The sequence below is a fragment of the Aulostomus chinensis genome, chromosome 9, assembly GCF_037954235.1.
Source record: "Aulostomus chinensis isolate RoL2024-O1b breed Wild chromosome 9, RoL_Achi_v1.0, whole genome shotgun sequence".
Classification (NCBI taxonomy): Eukaryota; Metazoa; Chordata; class Actinopteri; order Syngnathiformes; family Aulostomidae; genus Aulostomus; species Aulostomus chinensis.
Window position 1 is genome coordinate 29,645,126 of NC_141328.1, and position 17,446 is coordinate 29,662,571.

General features: G+C 47.4%; 1 protein-coding gene across 4 annotated transcripts in view; it reads left to right on the forward strand.

Moving 5' to 3' along the window:
- The window catches only part of kcnd3 (potassium voltage-gated channel, Shal-related subfamily, member 3), a 107,589-nt gene that overhangs the window by 71,790 nt on the left and 18,353 nt on the right, over positions 1–17,446 (forward strand). For all 4 annotated transcript variants that reach the window (XM_086214952.1, XM_086214951.1, XM_086214953.1 and 1 more), the window contains one exon: positions 15,021–15,189. In XM_086214952.1, the coding sequence (XP_086071078.1) occupies positions 15,021–15,189 (169 nt within the window). The remainder of the gene's footprint in view (positions 1–15,020; positions 15,190–17,446) is intronic.

Sequence of the window (17,446 nt, forward strand, 5' to 3'; positions counted from 1 at the left end):
CAGATGTTATATTCCTGACTCAGGTTGTCCATGTATTCTGTACACAGTCCCTGTAACACAAACCCAGTCCTCATTACATGTCAGGATACACAACCAGCTAATTCTCCCATCAACCCTAACCTGGAAACCCGACACTGCACCCACCTGAGTGCCGCTGATGGAGGAGCAGCACAGTCAAAGATCAAGTAGCTGAGTGGGATTTGCCCATTAACCTACATCCCCATTCTGATCCACTGAGAAGGGTTGGCCAGCGGAGGTTAGGGTGTCAGCAGGATGAACCGGGCTTGGATATAGGCTTACAGAGGGAGCTGAGATGTAACTTGGCCCAGCACTAAAGGGTCAGCAGGCAAGTTAAAGATGGCCGTTCCTGAGCAGGCGGGAAATGCCAGGATGAATTAGTGATGTGTTAGAAAGCTCCAGAGTAGTGGGGAGCCAGGACTGGTGGATAAATAATGTCTGTCGTAGTTCAGCAAACACGCGTGAGTGTGTGTGTGTGTGTGTGTGTGTGTGTGTGTGTGTGTGTGTGTGTGTGTGTGTGTGTGTGTGTGTGTGAGGCACAGTAGTATACGCTGTGAATACTTTTTGAAAGTGTGCAGCACATCTTTACGGTGACACTTATTTTTTTCTCCCACACAGTCAAACAGAAACTCGTACACACACACTTCCTCCTCCTGTCTCCGCTGCCTTGTTCAGCTCTTTCCTGCTGTGACTCATTTGAAGCAAACACACACACTCACAGGTGACAAATTCCAATGAAGCTCAGAGCAGTTTTCCAGGATGTGTGCCGACTGGCTGACATTTGCTTGATGCCCTGGGGACCTCAGCATACCCATTCCACCACAGTAAAGAAGCCTGTCACTGGGCCTCTGCCCCCCCACAGGTAAACTCCCTGGAGCTCACCTGTTATCTCTCTGCCTCCTGAGCCTGAAGCTTCCCCCGCCTGCTCAGGGTGCCCCTTGAATCACACACACACCAAGCACACACGCCAGTCTCGCCAGTCAGGGAAATAGGACAGGAGGCTGGGCTGGAGACGCCTCTCCTGAGTCTTGGCGATGGCCTAGTTTCTCCTGAAGCCTACTTTCCTCCGCCAACAGACTCCTCCCGCCAGCCTCCCTCATCCTCACCCATTGATCCACGCTGACAGGCTGACGGCTGGTTGCTGCCACAGCAGGTCCGGGGCAGAAGTACCGCTGCCTCACAGGTTTCTGAGTCTTGTCTTTGATATGTATTTAACACCATCTGAATTGTTGCACCTCTTCAACAGCTTTCACTGATAAACATATTTATTTGAGCTGACATGTTATTATCTCTCCCGCTCTGACCGGACGGCACATTGACCAGCCTAAAGCCGATTTAGTGGAACCAGCCAGTTCTGGTTAGCTGCATTGACCCGCCTCTCCATCAGACTCGCTCATAGATCAGGACAGTCGATGCTGCCATTGTGCAGGACACTGATGAGAAGTCATGTTGTCCATGTTCACAGTCAATAAGTCAGGCAGCGTAAAACAGCATGTGATAAGCCGCTGAGCAGCGAGCCGATATTCTTGACCAGAGACAAACAATGTGACAGAGCCGTCTTCAAGGGGAGATGAACAGCAAACCGTGTATCAACTCCTGCTCTCACTCTTCCGCTGAGGGAGGGACCTTTTCTGATGTTTTTTGTAAAGTTAGTTTCATATGTTGTTTCCTCTGTAGTGTTGGTCGAGCTTCACAATAGAAGAAAAACCAGCATTAAACACATAAAACCCTCTGGCCTGAGTGCTCAACCCTGCTTGGTTAGAGCAGCACTAAATGCTGACCGCGCTTGCCTTGCTACCACTGATGTCGTCCTGCTCTCATGTTACCGGCCGTTAACATAAGTTAAGTTAATGTGACCCTTTTAACAGCGGTGGCATGGCCCTGCTGCTCAACGGCGCAGCTCTGCCCTGGTCCCCATGACAACAGTCAGCATGGAAGAACTCCTGAGGTGGTGGATGTGGCGGTCAAATGAAGGACAAATGGAAAGGTATTACGTTTTTGGGTCAATAAAAGTTTCAAAAGAATCTGTTTTATTGCGACACGTCCACATGCCTCGTTTTCCCTTTCTTTCCCCTTGATCTCTCACTGGTGGACTTAACGGACTCGTTTTCTCTGACTGAATATGATGCAGTTAGAACCAACACGGTGTGCAGCAACAGAAATGGCCTCACCTGTGAGGGGGAGTCACGCGGGACCACAAGCAAGAGCAGCAGACCATTAATTCCCATTGCCTTTTCAGTTCATGTTCAATAGCTGAGTACTTCAGTCGAGTCGGTCGTTCCAGACCCGCTGCACCGCCGGCGCCTCTGAGAGGGTTTTCTCATATTGGGTTTGTTTGCACATTTGGATACTTACTGATATTGACTTGGGCGGGGAAACATGGCAGCATCTCGCCGACGGAGAGCAATCTGAGAGAAATCAGTGGAAAAATAATGGCATTGCTATTGAGTTTTGTGTTATGTAGTACAGCCACCAAGTGGCACAGAAGCACACAAACTGGAAGCACTGACAAACACACAAACCCTAACTACGCACACGCACACACACACACGCACAATGACAAGAGGAAACAGTGAAACAAAATGCAATGTCGGTGACCTGAAAGAAAAGCCTGATGTGAAATGAGCTTCCCTGTCTTCCAATGAACGCTCCGCCCCACCTCGTCTCCTCCTGGGTCACCCTCACTCCCCCTGCAGGGCTCCTCCAGGCTTCTCTCTCTTTCTGCTCTTCAACACTCCTTTTACCGTGATGTGTTTTTATTCTTCCATATCCATTCCTTCTTCTCTTCCATCCCCTTTGCTGGGACCAGCCCTTCGGTCACCTTGCCGCAGTGACTGGGAGTTCTGTCTGAGATGACCCGTGAACTCCCGGATGCTGACCTCTCCAGCCTTATCGCTCCACACAGCCCTGCGTCTGTCTCTTCATCTGTCCCAGCAGGGGTCGAACACAGGGAGGACATGTAGGAGCTACCTGGGAGGATGCGGGTGTTACTTAAAGATATATGTTCTATTTTAGACCTGGGATGGTCTTCACAGTTCCATCCAAGACGAACGGACACTTTCACGACATCGCATTTTATGTTTCTGGTGTCTTCAATCGCATGATATAGAAAATAACTGTTTTTGTCAGAACTTTGTCTCAGTTTCCTGAAAGTATGTACGTATTTATTTGTTTGTAAGGAAAGACTTTGCTGATATTTTCAAAGAAGGTTATTACTTTTACAACATTTTGGAGTATATTAATAAAGAGTCTATCAAGAGGTAGGATTTATCACTCAACTTTATTATTACATTTGCCAATTTACCTAGAATTCAACCATTTCCCCGGAGAAATGTTTCAGCCAGGCCTGGTTTGCGCTCATTAGCGGCTTAAGTGAACCACATATCAAGGTAATTGTGGCCCAGCCCCTCTCCTCGCCTTCCAGCACGCCGCCGTCCTGCTCAGTATACCCACGCTGGCACAGACGGATGGGTCCTTGTTTCAATTACTCCACCGTTGCTGATGTTATCCATACATCCACTCGTATCAGCCCTCCAAGGCTTGAAAGTATCTATGTATTGTGTGTGGTAGAGATATGCCTCCTACCCAGAGTGTGTACATACATAACCACTCGCGTACGCAGTATAACGGGCCGTCGAGGAGAGTCGAGGGCCTCGCTGCTTCCAGAGAACAAGTCAGTGTGCAGACAGGCCGGGGTTCAAGCTGTGGAGCCTCCTATCTTATATGTAATTCATATTTAAATGTTGTTCTGCTCCTTCTCTTCTGGTAATTGTGTTTGCACTTCCTGGTTACTCTTGGAAGTGGGCTCACCGAAGCATTCTGTTTATGGGAGGCTGGCAATCGCTAATTACAAAGACAGACGCGCGCACATGCACACAAATGAGCAAAGCTTGCAACAGGGTCCCGAGCTCGGCTCAGCAGAACCCTGGCAAACAGTTGCACTGCTGTAGTTTTGCTTTTAGTCCCCTCTGGTTTTGATCAACTTTTGAAATAAGAAAGCATCAGTAACTCCAGATGCTGGTTCCTGAATCATCTTTAACTCTCGTATTTGATACCATTTGTGCACCGCACACACTGGCGTACACGCTGGTGTCACTGAGTCGCTGAGGGCCGTCTGGTTGTTTTTCATGGTGACATACAGGACGTGAAAAAAAGCAGAACCGTCAACTCACATCAGCAATTAGCCGATTGTGTTATTTGATTATAAGCGCATGGCTTTGAGTGAATGATGCCGCTTTTGCCGTGACACTCCAAAGATGAGAATATGTTAATTCTCTATTGATGTCTGCAGTTGTACAGTCTTTTGAAGAGTCTTTGATGGGGACGCCACACCAAAGAGCATCTGGCCAATCAAAAGCCAGAATTCTCTTTAGATTTACAACCTGATAGAGACTTTAAAGTATTGAAAAGTCAATGTTGGGATGAAACTGAAAGTAACAATGTTGAAGTTAGTCTTCTCCAACTGGTAATTTAGTAAAGTGTGTGTGTGTGTGTGTGTGTGTTGGGGGGTAATCCCTCAGTGTGATTCCCTGCTACGATTGCTGGTGAAGTGACGAATGATAATGACCTTTCCTCTGTGTGCAGCGGAGTGAGGGAGTAATCCTGCTCACTTTATCAACTTCTGTGTGTTTCTCTCTCGAAATTCACCTCTCAACGTTTGACGAATGTAAATGAGGATATAACCAATTTGTCAGCCTCGTGGTTCCGTTGTTTGCTGTGCGTGTGTGAAAAAGACCACACATTGACTGTAATATTGCAACTTCCATATGAAAATGTGTACTTTGAATATTTATTTGGATTTAAAACAGGAATCCAGCCAAAGGGTTGAGCTGTTAAGTGTTTCTATTCACTGTGCAGCCCAAAGGTGAAATATCGTTGCAATAAAAACCTACCAGTGGTCCAGCAGCATGCACTCATAGCATATGTATTAAAAAAACACCTTTCCGAGCTGAAACAGGGCTGTTCTGCAACATAAGCATGAGGCTTGTGCACAAATAGCAATGCAGATATTGCGATCGCAGTGCTGTGTGTCCCACATACGAATCAGCCCACAGGTTTCACGTGAGTAATGGAACCACTGCTGAAATGCTTCTGCAGCAATTTTCTGATGCTGTTAGATTCACATTTCAAATGCTTAAAGTAAATCATTCATCTTACATACAATAGTCAATTTCAGTCGTGTGCCAGGCCCTGGTGGCTCGGCTGCAGCACCACCCCCCAACCCTCCACCCGAGGTGTGTGTCGGGGAGATGGGGTGCTTAACCAAAGCATCACAAAGAGGTGAATGATGGTAGAAGCACATCAGACATGAAATGTGTTGGATTGGTAAATGTCTTCTGCTTTCATGTCCTCACAAAACAAAGGGTTTGTTTGGTTCAAGATCATTTTGTGCCAAACAGTTTGTTTGCATGCTTAAAAATGTTACTAATCAGCAAGTCCTGCATAGTCAAGGTTCTGAGATAAGAGTTCCTTTATTAGGCCCACGACGGGCACATTCACTAACCTGGGTTGTAATATAATCTCTTCAGTTCAGGGAGGTCCGGTTCTCCCCTCATCCTGAGGGCTCTTCAGCTCTGGTCTCTGGTGGGGAGCTGCAGGCTTTCATCACTGTGTGGGTCTGACCTTCTGCAGGGTTGTTCCTGGGGGGGCTCAGGACCGGGTTGTAGGTGAGGGACAGGTGAAAGTGTTCAGTGCTGGTCTCTGTTGTCCTCCTGCTTGTAGCCTGCTCTCTGGAGTGGATCACGCTCCCAATGAGACGCCATCATGATCCACAGACAGACCAGCTCTTATTGACTTGACTTGGCGCTCGTTAATTAATCCATTTTCTCACTTAAGTCTCAGTGGAGCTCCACAAATCAGGATAATCGAGGTGAGTCCACGTCGGTGTTCGGTTACATGGAGCCAAAAGCTGGAATCTGTTGTTGTTCCAGCACGTCTGATTAATCCGTATTCAGATATCGTTGTAGGCGTTTGGATCCAAATATGAGCCCCTCTGCACTGGCACAGTCTGGATCTTAATCTGTTTCTCTCTCCCTGGGTCTTCGCCACCTCATCCTCCTTTTTAACTGTCCACCTCTCTGTCTCCTCACCTGTTTGTCCTCCCCCTCTCTGTCTTCGGCTGTCCTGCAGCGACATTTGTGGGGGGTGATTATGGATCGTTGTCCCATCCCTAAAGAACCGTGTGTCATCAGAGACACTTCCATTCCAGTGACTGGCCATGAAAAGTCAGATGAGAGCACAGATGGATGGATGTTTGAAGGTTCGGGGCCTGGAGAGACTGTCTTTCCTTCTGCTGAACGCAGAAGAGCCAAGCTTCAGTGGCCCCGTGAAAATGGAACGACAACTCCCACGTTAGCATGTTTTTATGCAGCGTCAGCATTTATGGCCACTGTTGTAACTGACAGCTGTGAGTGGGTCATTATTCTGAATGATTCCTCCACAAATACACTATTAAAGTGTTTTGGCGGAAGACAGACTGCATCATCATATTGTTTGCCGTACGCAAGGAAGCTTACTGGTCCTGTTTGCCTTGAGGATGAGTCACTGGTCACGTTTTAATCAAATCCTGCTGTAACCATAAGGTCGAATTCATCAGCTTTGTGTTTGTGGACTGTATGTACCACTACATGAAAAGCATTTTATGGCTTATGGACTCAAGTTCTACCACGTATGAAGGCTTAACCGTCGCTCAAGGCTGGCGCTGGTCCGGGGCTGTGGCCTGGTGCAGCTTGTGTTTGTCTCTGCTGTGGTCTCTCTCTCCATGGTGCTGAACACACAGGCTGTCCTGCAGCCCGACAACAGCCAGAAATAATGATTTAAAATGGAAACAAGCCTTTGTGTCAGAGCAATCACTCGCTGTCCCTTGACCTTTACAGATGAAACTGTGGAGGACCAAAAACATTCTGAGGAAAGACATTCAACAAAGTTCTGCTGCCATTCGGACGCCAGACTTGAATTGAAACAGATTAATCGGGTCGATCAATGGGATTTTTGTACAGCAGCATCAGCCTCCGCTCATGAGCTCCTCACCCTCAGGAGCGGCGTCTGTCCACGTGCTCCCGACCTGCTGCACTGCCTCGTACTGCAGGACATCAGTGTTTGTCAGTCGGGGATGAAAGTGTAGAAACTGCTGCTTCGCTGTAGGTGAGGCAGATAGGACAGTGGCGTGTCAACGAGTCGATGCTGGTCAGCCTGTCGTGACGCGCGGGAGCCCACACTCAGGAGGAGAATGTGCTTCCCTTCACGCAGGGTCTTGGAAGTACCTGCTCTCATACTGCAACCCTGGAAACACAGTTTCATCTACTTCATCTACTCCAAAGTCGAAAGTGTCTAAAGTTTGCAGTTTTCCTCGTCATGGAACTCCACCAGATCTCCTCAGTTCATATTTTCATCTCTGCTCTCGCTGAACCTGTCATTCCAGCTTTGACCTTTTACATTTGTTGATGTTGGTAAACTTTGATGTAAATGTATCACATTTACATCAAAGCTCTTAGTACGTGACTAAAATACGCACCGCATATACAATCACAGGAACAGTCGACACACAACGTCGCTGCCGAACACACACAACCCCCCCATCCAGACAGAATCACTTCTGTTAAATCTGAAGGGAACGCAGGGAATCCAAGAGGAATCGCACGGGATCTGTTCTGTAGGGGAAAACTCAGCCCTCCGTATGTCTCCCCCCACTGCCCCCCCTTTTCAATGTAACTTTCCTCACTAAAGTATCTAAAACCTCGCTGCACAAATAAGTGATTTATGATCAGCAGCTTCATGGAAAACTGGTCAAAACGTGGCAATGCAGCAATCAGGTGTCTGAGCGAAGATCCCGGGAGGCTCAGCGTTTCAGTCCAGGACAAAAAGAGGTGGCGGGTCAGAACCAGCGTGCTGTGAATGAACCCACTCTGGCTTTGCTGATAGTGATGACAGCGAGAAGTCAAGCTAGAGAGAGAACTGACTTAGCAGTTCAAAGAAAATCAGGAGCAGCGGTGGTTGTAAGGGAGGAATGGAGGGAAGAGGGTTTTATCATCATTCTGAGATTTGGCGAGGAGAGAGGAGTTTCATCAGCCGCCACCAGGAACCATACTGGAGACGGTTCAGCTCTTACAGGTGGAAATGTGTTGACTGTTTGCCGAAATTAAGAACAGAGAGATCAGGCTGACAGTTGAAAGACAGTTTGCAGCGGTAGGAGCTGGCCTTGCTGAAAGAGGAAATGAAGAGGAAGTGATTTTCAGACATGAAATCAAGCTAAAGGGGAGGGGCCTACAGGTGTTCATGGGTGGGGGGTAACTGAGAGAGGAGGGATGTTGAGAACAGCTGGAGTCAGAGGGGAGAGAGGGGAAGTGCCTGATGTAGAGAGGATCGTGATTATGGGAAATGTAGTCATTACAGTGCTGAAACTTTTATCAAAGCCCCGAGTGGTGACTATAGGAAGTGAGTCGGAGTGTGTAATCGTAGCAATATAGACTAGAGAGGGAGAAGTATTTGATTATCAGTTATTACAGTTTCTGAAACAGTTGTGTGATAGTCAAACACAAATTGAAAGAAGCGATGCGAGTAGGCTGAGCTAGCGGTCACAGCACGTTATGGGATGAATAAGAGCAGATGCAAATGGGGAGCTAAATGAAAAAGTAGCTCGGTGTGTGGAAATGATGGGAGCGGGGCTCGATGTGATGTCGCCACTGGGAGCGCTTCATTAATAAACTCAATACTTGAGCTGCCATATTTGAGTAGGACGTAGAAATCCTTCTCTGGTGGTGGGTCACGTACGACTGGAAAAATAGTTGAGATGTGTGTATTTAGCACTGCAAAGCAGGAGTTGTTTAAGTTTGTGCCCTAGAAGTAGATAGGATAGAATTAAAGATTCATAATTCAATGTATTTGTACGTATAAATCCAGGAGATCAATCAGGGACATTTAAGTCATCACGTTACAAGCTGCTAATTAGTCCAATGAATCAAGTGAAGGAGGAGCGAAGAGAAATGCGGTGAACCCCAACCAGGCTACCGTGGGCAGTGGTGAGGTTGGGAGGCACTGGCTCAGGGGGGATGAGCGTGGGGGAGAGCGAAGGACGGCAGACACAGGGTTGGTCCTGGGGCCGTGAACCTGCACACCGGGGGCCACCCACCTTAGCATGGTAGAAGAAGCAGAATTGCCTCATCAGCCATTAGCAGAGATGAGCCAATCAGCCATTCACCAGCAGCTCTGGCTGTAACAATCACGAAGGCAGCTAACTTAATCAGACACTGCACCACCCTACTGAGCACACTCCAGGTGACGGAGCGATGAAAGCTGCAGGAAGAAGGGACACAGAGAGGGAGAGAGCTGGGAGCACCAGCTATCAGGAAACACTGAACGTACTTGTACTTGGTTTGCCATGTGTTTATTTGCATTCCTACAATCAAAAACTTGGGGATGTAAATAAATGACATTCAGTGGAGTCACACTGTCCAACACATCCACGAGTTTGGACTCTCCAAGAGAAACAAGAGCAACAGCCAAACAAGCAGCCGTGTCCGGGCCAGAAACCTGGAGAACCTCATCTCCACATGAGTTCTGCTGAGCCTTAAAGAGACACGTTCATTATAATACAGGTCTCAATGCTGGAAACCTAAGTCCTTGTTAAACTTGTACCTGCTTGTTCAGAACTGTACCAAAGATCCTAATGACATAATTTGTTGCTGCTTGTATTTTTTCCTCGCTTATATTTCATTCTTATCTCTCTTTTATGAATCTTTTCTTCTTGTGTGAAACAAGAAAAGATCTGATTTTCTTTGAAAGCGAGGAGACAGGAATCGTCTCAAGACACAAGACTTTCCCAGTGAACGGGGAGATTGTTCAGGTGGACTCTGAGTTGTTATCTCTAGATGTTGGTCACATGTCCCCACACGGGGGGAAGTTAAGGGGATGAGCTGCACAATCCTGACCTCCGGGAGCATGACATCATCTGTCATCATCACAAATCTGTGTCTGTCAGCGCTCACACCAACTCTGTCGAGCCCATCCATCACACGTACCTTCACTAAAGCACTCAGGCCCATCCATCCTTCCAAGACTGTATGCTTAGAACCGAGAGAGACCTGGATGGGCCGTGAAAGCCCTGACCCAGGACTCACCTGCCCTCCTGACTTATGTGTGGTCTATGTGGATGCACCCTGCACTGGTTCCTCTGCAGCGCTGCGTGTGTTAGAAATTCTCTCTCCCTCTCACTGTTTATCCATCTTTTTCCTTGCTGAGACATTTACCTCTGCCTCATTCCTCGCCTTCAATGTCATCTTGCAGAGTCGGGAACGAGCCCAGCGTTCATCCAGGCGGGGAGCAAAGAAATTGTATCAACCCTCGCTTATCACATGCGTGCACTCGCACACCCTCATACCACTTATTACAGCTTTCTCCTTCTTAAATGTGTGCGAGCGTCTTTATCTCTGTGCCGTGTATAATGGCTCAGAGATGTTATCATCAGAGACAGGCCAGCTTGACTAAATGGGAGCGGCAAATTGACTGTAGTATTAGGAGAGAAGGGCCTCTATCAGGAAATCTGATAGCATCCCATTAAAGGGGGCTCGCAGATGAATATGATTAGCTTTTCATTCCTCCTAATGGAAACATCTTCTGAAGAGGGGAGGAGATGAAATGTTATGTAGTGATAGGGCCTCTGTACCACTGATGGGATTGTTATTGCCTAATTTGGGTAGAAAGGCCATTAAAGTTCTGGGAAGGGATGATGGATTTTCTCTGTAAGTATTCTCTCAGTGAGAGCTGCCGACCAGCGGGTCGCTGTGTGTGGGCTCGCCTGGTGCAGAGCCGCCCTCCCCTCAGCCGCCTCATGTTCATCTTATGTTTTTACAAAACTGTAACTGATGAGGAGAGGTCTTCCCTCTGAATTACCTGAACTTGTGTGTGCGTGTGTGTGTGTTTATGCATGTTCCATTCTGAGCATCTCAGCAGACTGACAGCTTCACCAGATGATGACACAACTATCCTTCAGCACATTATTGTTCATTTGTGGAGCGCCGGGTCTTCCAGCCACCAGCACTGTCCTCTGGGATCAGGAGTCGAGCTCCTGTCCAGATGTTTCTGGTCTTCAGCAAGACTTGGAAGTGCTGACGGGCCTCGTCCTTCATGTCATCAACGTGCTGCTCGCTATGAGACACAACACAAACAGCAACAGTCCCCTTTAAGTCATTTTAAAGTGAGATATGGAAAAGAAACATGCATGAACTTCCCCAGTTGATTATTTCTGAGTGTCGCTTTTTTATACTGCAAGTATGCAACACAAAGAACGTTGGATGAAGCCAGGTTCAAAATTCAATTTCATTTTATGTTGTTCACATGATGTTTTTACTGTTTTGGATCTCTTTAATAACAGCCATTAAAAAAAATCAATGATGTTCTTTTGAATAGAAGATTTAATTTAAAACCTTCAAGTTTTCTAGCTCAAAGTTTGACAAAATAACTGGAGAAATGAAAGTCCATTCACTTTTAGATCAAAAAAGGGCCTTACAACTGAACGGTAAATGTCACAACAAGACTTGCTGGTGAGTTTTGTTGTGACATTTATGTGATATTTGAATATGACAGTGAGACATTATCTGTCTAATCCAATAAATGACCCGATCAGGAATCTGAGCTAAAACAAACTACTTACTGTGTATTTTAGACGGCATGGCAGTTTTCTTTGTGGCCCGTTTTCACCACCAGTTTGTCTCCAGGCTTCATGGCATCATAACAACATCCTCTGCCCTCAGAGCCTCACATCGACTGAGGAGAAACTCCATAGAAAACCTTTAACAGGGAGAAATGGGAGAAACCTCAGGGTGAGGAGGGGAGGAGGATCCCTCACCAGGAGGGACAGACGGACAGGAGATGTTGGTACAGACAAGAAAACAGTTTATAACACAGAATGGAGGAAACATGGAAATGTTAATAACAGTTGAAGAAGGAAGCTTCTGGAAGGGGAGGCAGGGAGAGCAAGCCAGCTTGATGGGGGACTGGATGGTGGACTGGTTCATGGGAGGGGAGGCAGGGAGAGCAAGCCAGCTTGATGGGGGACTGGATGGCAGACTGGTTCATGGAAGGGGAGGCAGGGAGAGCAAGCCAGCTTGATGGGGGACTGGATGGTAGACTGGTTCATGGGAGGGGAGGCAGGGAGAGCAAGCCAGCTTGATGGGGGACTGGATGGTAGACTGGTTCATGGGAGGGGAGAGCAGGGAGAGCAAGCCAGCTTGATGGGGGACTGGATGGCAGACTGGTTCATGGGAGGGGAGGCAGGGAGAGCAAGCCAGCTTGATGGGGGACTGGATGGTAGACTGGTTCATGGGAGGGGAGGCAGGGAGAGCAAGCCAGCTTGATGGGGGACTGGATGGTAGACTGGTTCATGGGAGGGGAGGCAGGGAGAGCAAGCCAGCTTGATGGGGGACTGGATGGTGGACTGGTTCATGGGAGGGGAGCGCAGGCCGGTAACAGTAGGGGATAAAAGGGGGGGGGGTGATTTGGAGGTCTGGTGGATCTGTGGAAACACAGAGAGACTGAGAGACACCAAGGAGGATTGGAGAGGAGAGGAGGGGAGGGAAGGGCTCCATGTAACCTGATGTGTCCCCCAGCAGTCTAAGCCTGTAGCAGCATAGCTATCAATGGTTCAGAGCTACCTGAACCAGTCCTGACTGAAGGCTCTGTCATAGAGGAAGGTCTTAAGCCTGGACTTAAACGTAGTTAAAGTGTCTGCCTCTCTGACCCATGGAGAGAGCTGGTTCCACAGTAGAGGAACCGGTACCTTAAGGCTCTACCTCCCAGTCTGTTTTAGAGATACTGGGAGTCACTAACAGACCTGCATTCTGGGAGCGGAGTGCTCTGGTGGGACAGTAGGGACTAATGAGTTCTTTCAGAGAGGATGGAGCTTCATCATTGAGAGCCTGATGAGTCAGCAGAAGGATTTTGAAGTGGATTCTAGATCCTACAGGAAGGAGAGAAGCTAAAGTGGAGAGATGTGTTCTCTCTTCTTAACTAGACGGTTTGTCCACCAGGGCGAAGACACTGTATGACAGAGACAAAATAGTCACACGTCTAAAAACCGACGCGTGCATGAAACAGTTGTTTCCACACGCGTGTCACAGCAGTGAGAGGAGGATTTACCCGATCTGTAGGGACCAACTGTGTAATTTACATTCCTCTCACATCAGGGGAGCCACGCCACATGCAGTGACGTGTCGTTAGTTTCCAGATATGAAACTGACGATTTTGTGTATCCAGCGAAAGACTCATGGATAGGAGGGACAATTACACAAAAGCAGACAGAGAACGTGATGTCCTGTTGTCAAACAGGACACAAAACACCAGCTGTGACTCGTGTCCTCTGCTGCCCTGAAGACGACGTGAGTCATGGACATGTGAGTGACCTCATTCGTGCGTAACCTAACGACTCCCTTTAAAGAGAAAATCATTTTGCCTCGGCTAATAATGTCAATGGGACGTCTTTGTCCACAGAAATGGTCAGCCTCCTGGTTAAGAGTCAGTGGTTGTGCAACAAAAGTGTGATGGCAAAAGTTGAGTAACTCCACTGAGAAGTTGTAACTGTGTTTTCAGAGGTTCCGATGGTCCAACTTTACCTACTTGTGGTTCAGGCTTCACGTCCTCTCATCATTCGGGTCTCAGGTGGGATCCCAGATGGATCCCAGACCTTGTGATCATTTCAAACTTGAGCAGATGGATGTGGTGTCACACAGATCAACTGTTGGAAGTGAAAGTAGACAACAACAAAAAGAGCTTCTTTCCCGTCTGAACCCCACCTCTGTTTTAGTCGTTTCCTGTTGCTTCCATGCTCTTGGCCCTCGGTCCACCACGGCGCCTCTCCGGCCTCTCAGGCACAACCGAGCTCCTCATGTACATGAATCATCTTCTAATTGGCCTGCTCACCTCAAGCACACACATCCGCATGGACGTCTGCAGTCAGTGTGTAAGGATACTTGTAGAATCTACAGGCGAACATAATCCAGGCCTCAGGCTGAAGGCTGTTTCTCACTTGCTGAAATTAATGAAATGAACACAAAAGAAAGGGTTTGCATATCTGAGGTTTGAAGAGGGTTCTTGAGTCTCTGGGGTTTACAGATTGAACCCCTCAACAAAGGCTTGTTTTCAAATCAGAACATTCTTGACATTCATGAAAAAATTGGCACAATCAGTCTTTACATGATTCGTGTGTTAGATGCGTAACATGTTTTGCCTGCGATGGATTTGGCTTTGACTCGTGTGCCTGATGTCTGCTGCCGTCTCGTCTCCACCTCTGAGGGAGTTACCTGGTTAAATGAAGGTTAAACTGTTATATTTCTCCAGAAATTGCAGACCGACGTGGAGTCAGTTAATAAATTCAGGAGAGCTTCTTGTTTCGTTAGAAAACAAGTACAAATTACCTGCACTTTTTACTCATGAATAAGGAATGAACACCATGAGAATAAAGGGTGCTGTTCCAACTAAAGTCAAGCTCTTTTTGTTTAGAGTTTCTTCTTTTTTATTCTAGCTTGTCTTTTGGAGGAAGAAAAGAGATTTAATGAAGTTAATATGATTGTGGTGTTTTGGTCTGAACTCAGGATCCGATCGCTTTGACTTGCAAATATTTCAGATTGAATTGGGCCCAATGACTTTTGGGAAACGTCCCGGCATTCTTCCTCCTCTCTAAAGGTTAATAGTATCTGCTCTCAGTGGCGGCTCAGGGGGGTTCGGTCGGAGCTTCTCAACTGAGTGGGGCAGAGTCAGCAGGTCAAGTTTTACTCTCCTGGGGAGGGACACATGGGGGCACGTGTGGCCTGACAGGAACGATGAATGCCTCTGACCAGAGTCGTCCCATTTTAACCAGTTGATTGTGTGTGAGAGAGAGAGAGAGAGAGAGAGACTGACCTCCATGTGGCTGTGCTTCACTACGAGGTTGAGCTTTTACCAACAGATTTTATTAGAAGGATCATAAAACCTTCCTGCTCTAAGACATTTGTCCTCTCTGTCACCTCTTGCAGATACGGAGACATGGTTCCTAAAACGATTGCTGGGAAGATCTTTGGTTCCATCTGCTCTCTGAGTGGGGTGCTGGTAATTGCCCTGCCTGTTCCCGTCATCGTGTCCAACTTCAGCCGCATCTATCACCAGAACCAGAGAGCAGACAAACGGCGGGCGCAGAAGGTACAGGTGAGCACAGTTTTATTTCCCTTCACCTGGGCTCCAGAGGGTTGGACCTCCGGACCTCCAGCTGAGAGGAGAGCTCGGATGTCTTTCTCCACCAGAGTAGAGGACACTACAGGGTTCAGGTCTTCCAGGGTTCAGATCTGGATCCAGCTCTGATTCCAAAAACGAACTGATTGTTCCTCAGCCTGCGATCAGTCATAACGTCGCCTCATCAAAATGAAAATCAGTTTTCAGTTTACATGCCAGTTTTCACTCCCAATGTGAGAATATCAGAAAACAGCGACCTTATTAAAGTCTTTAAATATTCCTTCATAGAGCAAAGATAGAATATTTAGCTCTGTCTCAACCCTCAATATATCCATGACCTGGGATGAACTTGCTGTATCTTCAAATGACGACTGAAATATAAAATCCTCACAATCCAACATCCCTTTTTACTCTGCCATCTTAATGTTGTCATTACTTATCCAAAGCTGCATGTCTAAATCCTGAAATAATCCATCAGAAAATCAGTAATTCCCCCTTTTCGCTTTATCTTCCTGGTTGATGTGTCTCCGTGAAGAGATCTGATCTTTGCAAGTACACACCAACAGGCAGAAATTCATAAATGGATTAACTAAACCCCTGCTTAAACTGTGGGAGATTTATAGATCATATCATCCTCTGGGTAAACATCCCCAGCCTTCAGTGTTTTGGTCTCAGGACTCTCAAACAAACATGATGTTGTGGTGTTGCCAAGAGCCAAACTCAGCTGGTGCAAACACAGATTGAGCTGGTAATCATAGTTTGAGGGTAAACCAGTTTGAGTTCCCCTGAGATGGACAGTCGTGTTTGGAGCTGGCAGACATGAACACTGACACATTTTCAGAGCTGCAGGCCTCGTCACTCCTCCGTGGTACCTGCCATCCAGCCACCTCTCTGGCCAGGAGTCTGTTAAAGTCCTGCACTTCAACTAAAGCCTGATCGCTGCCTGGTTTTAATTAACCGGAACCTCGTCTGCCACTCAAGGTTCCATTCAAGATTTTTGTGGTTGAAACACCACCGAAGCTTTGAGAGGAGACAAGTGATGATGAGGCAGGAAGTGAGGGAGTGTTCCAACGCCGTCCTGGTCTACCTATCACCCAGAGAGGTTCTGGGTGGACGGCCTGACTGTGTCAGTGTGTCTGCTTGTGCCTCTGTTTGGGTTTGTTCCAGTCTATCCACCGTCACCCTGAGAGTTCAGGCAGGACCTTGGTGGTTCTGACCACGACCAAACGCCCTCAGGAGAATCAGAAATCCTTTATTCATCCCTTGCGGGAAATTGTTGGATTGCAGTGCTCCATTTCACAGTAAAGAACAAGAGGAAGTAACCTATCAAAGATACAGATAAAATAAGATCAATAGAGATGAAGCGCAGTCTCAAAAATAGTAGTACAAACAATCTATAATAAAAAAAATAGAAAATCAAGAAGAGAAGAAGAACCACTTTTGAGGAACCGCTACTAGACTGTGGCAACCTGAACTCCCTTTATCCTCTAGATTCGGTTCTGTGTGGAGCCTGTTGTTACTGAGCAGTGATACTTAAATAATCACAGTGCGTTCCAGCACAGCGGCAAGGGAGAGGCGTTTAACTGCTGCTTTATGGCGTGTGTTCAGCTCCTGACGTGTCCATCCCTCCATCATCCATCCCTCCATCAGCCATCATCCATCCCTCCATCATCCATCCCTCCATCATCCATCCATCCATCCATCAGCCATCATCCCTCCATCAGCCATCATCCATCCCTCCATCATCCATCCCTCCATCAGCCATCATCCATCCATCCATCATCCATCCCTCCATCATCCATCATCCATCCCTCCATCATCCATCCATCCATCAGCCATCATCCATCCCTCCATCATCCATCCCTCCATCATCCATCCATCCATCCATCCATCCCTCCATCATCCATCCATCCATCCATCCATCAGCCATCATCCATCCCTCCATCATCCATCATCCATCCCTCCATCATCCATCCATCCATCCATCCATCAGCCATCATCCATCCCTCCATCATCCATCCATCAGCCATCATCCATCCCTCCATCATCCATCCATCCATCCATCAGCCATCATCCATCCCTCCATCATCTATCATCCATCCATCCATCCGTCAGCCATCATCCATCATCCATCATCCCTCCATCAGCCATCATCCATCCATCCATCATCCATCCCTCCATCATCCATCCTCCATCATCCATCCATCAGCCATCATCCATCCATCCATCATCC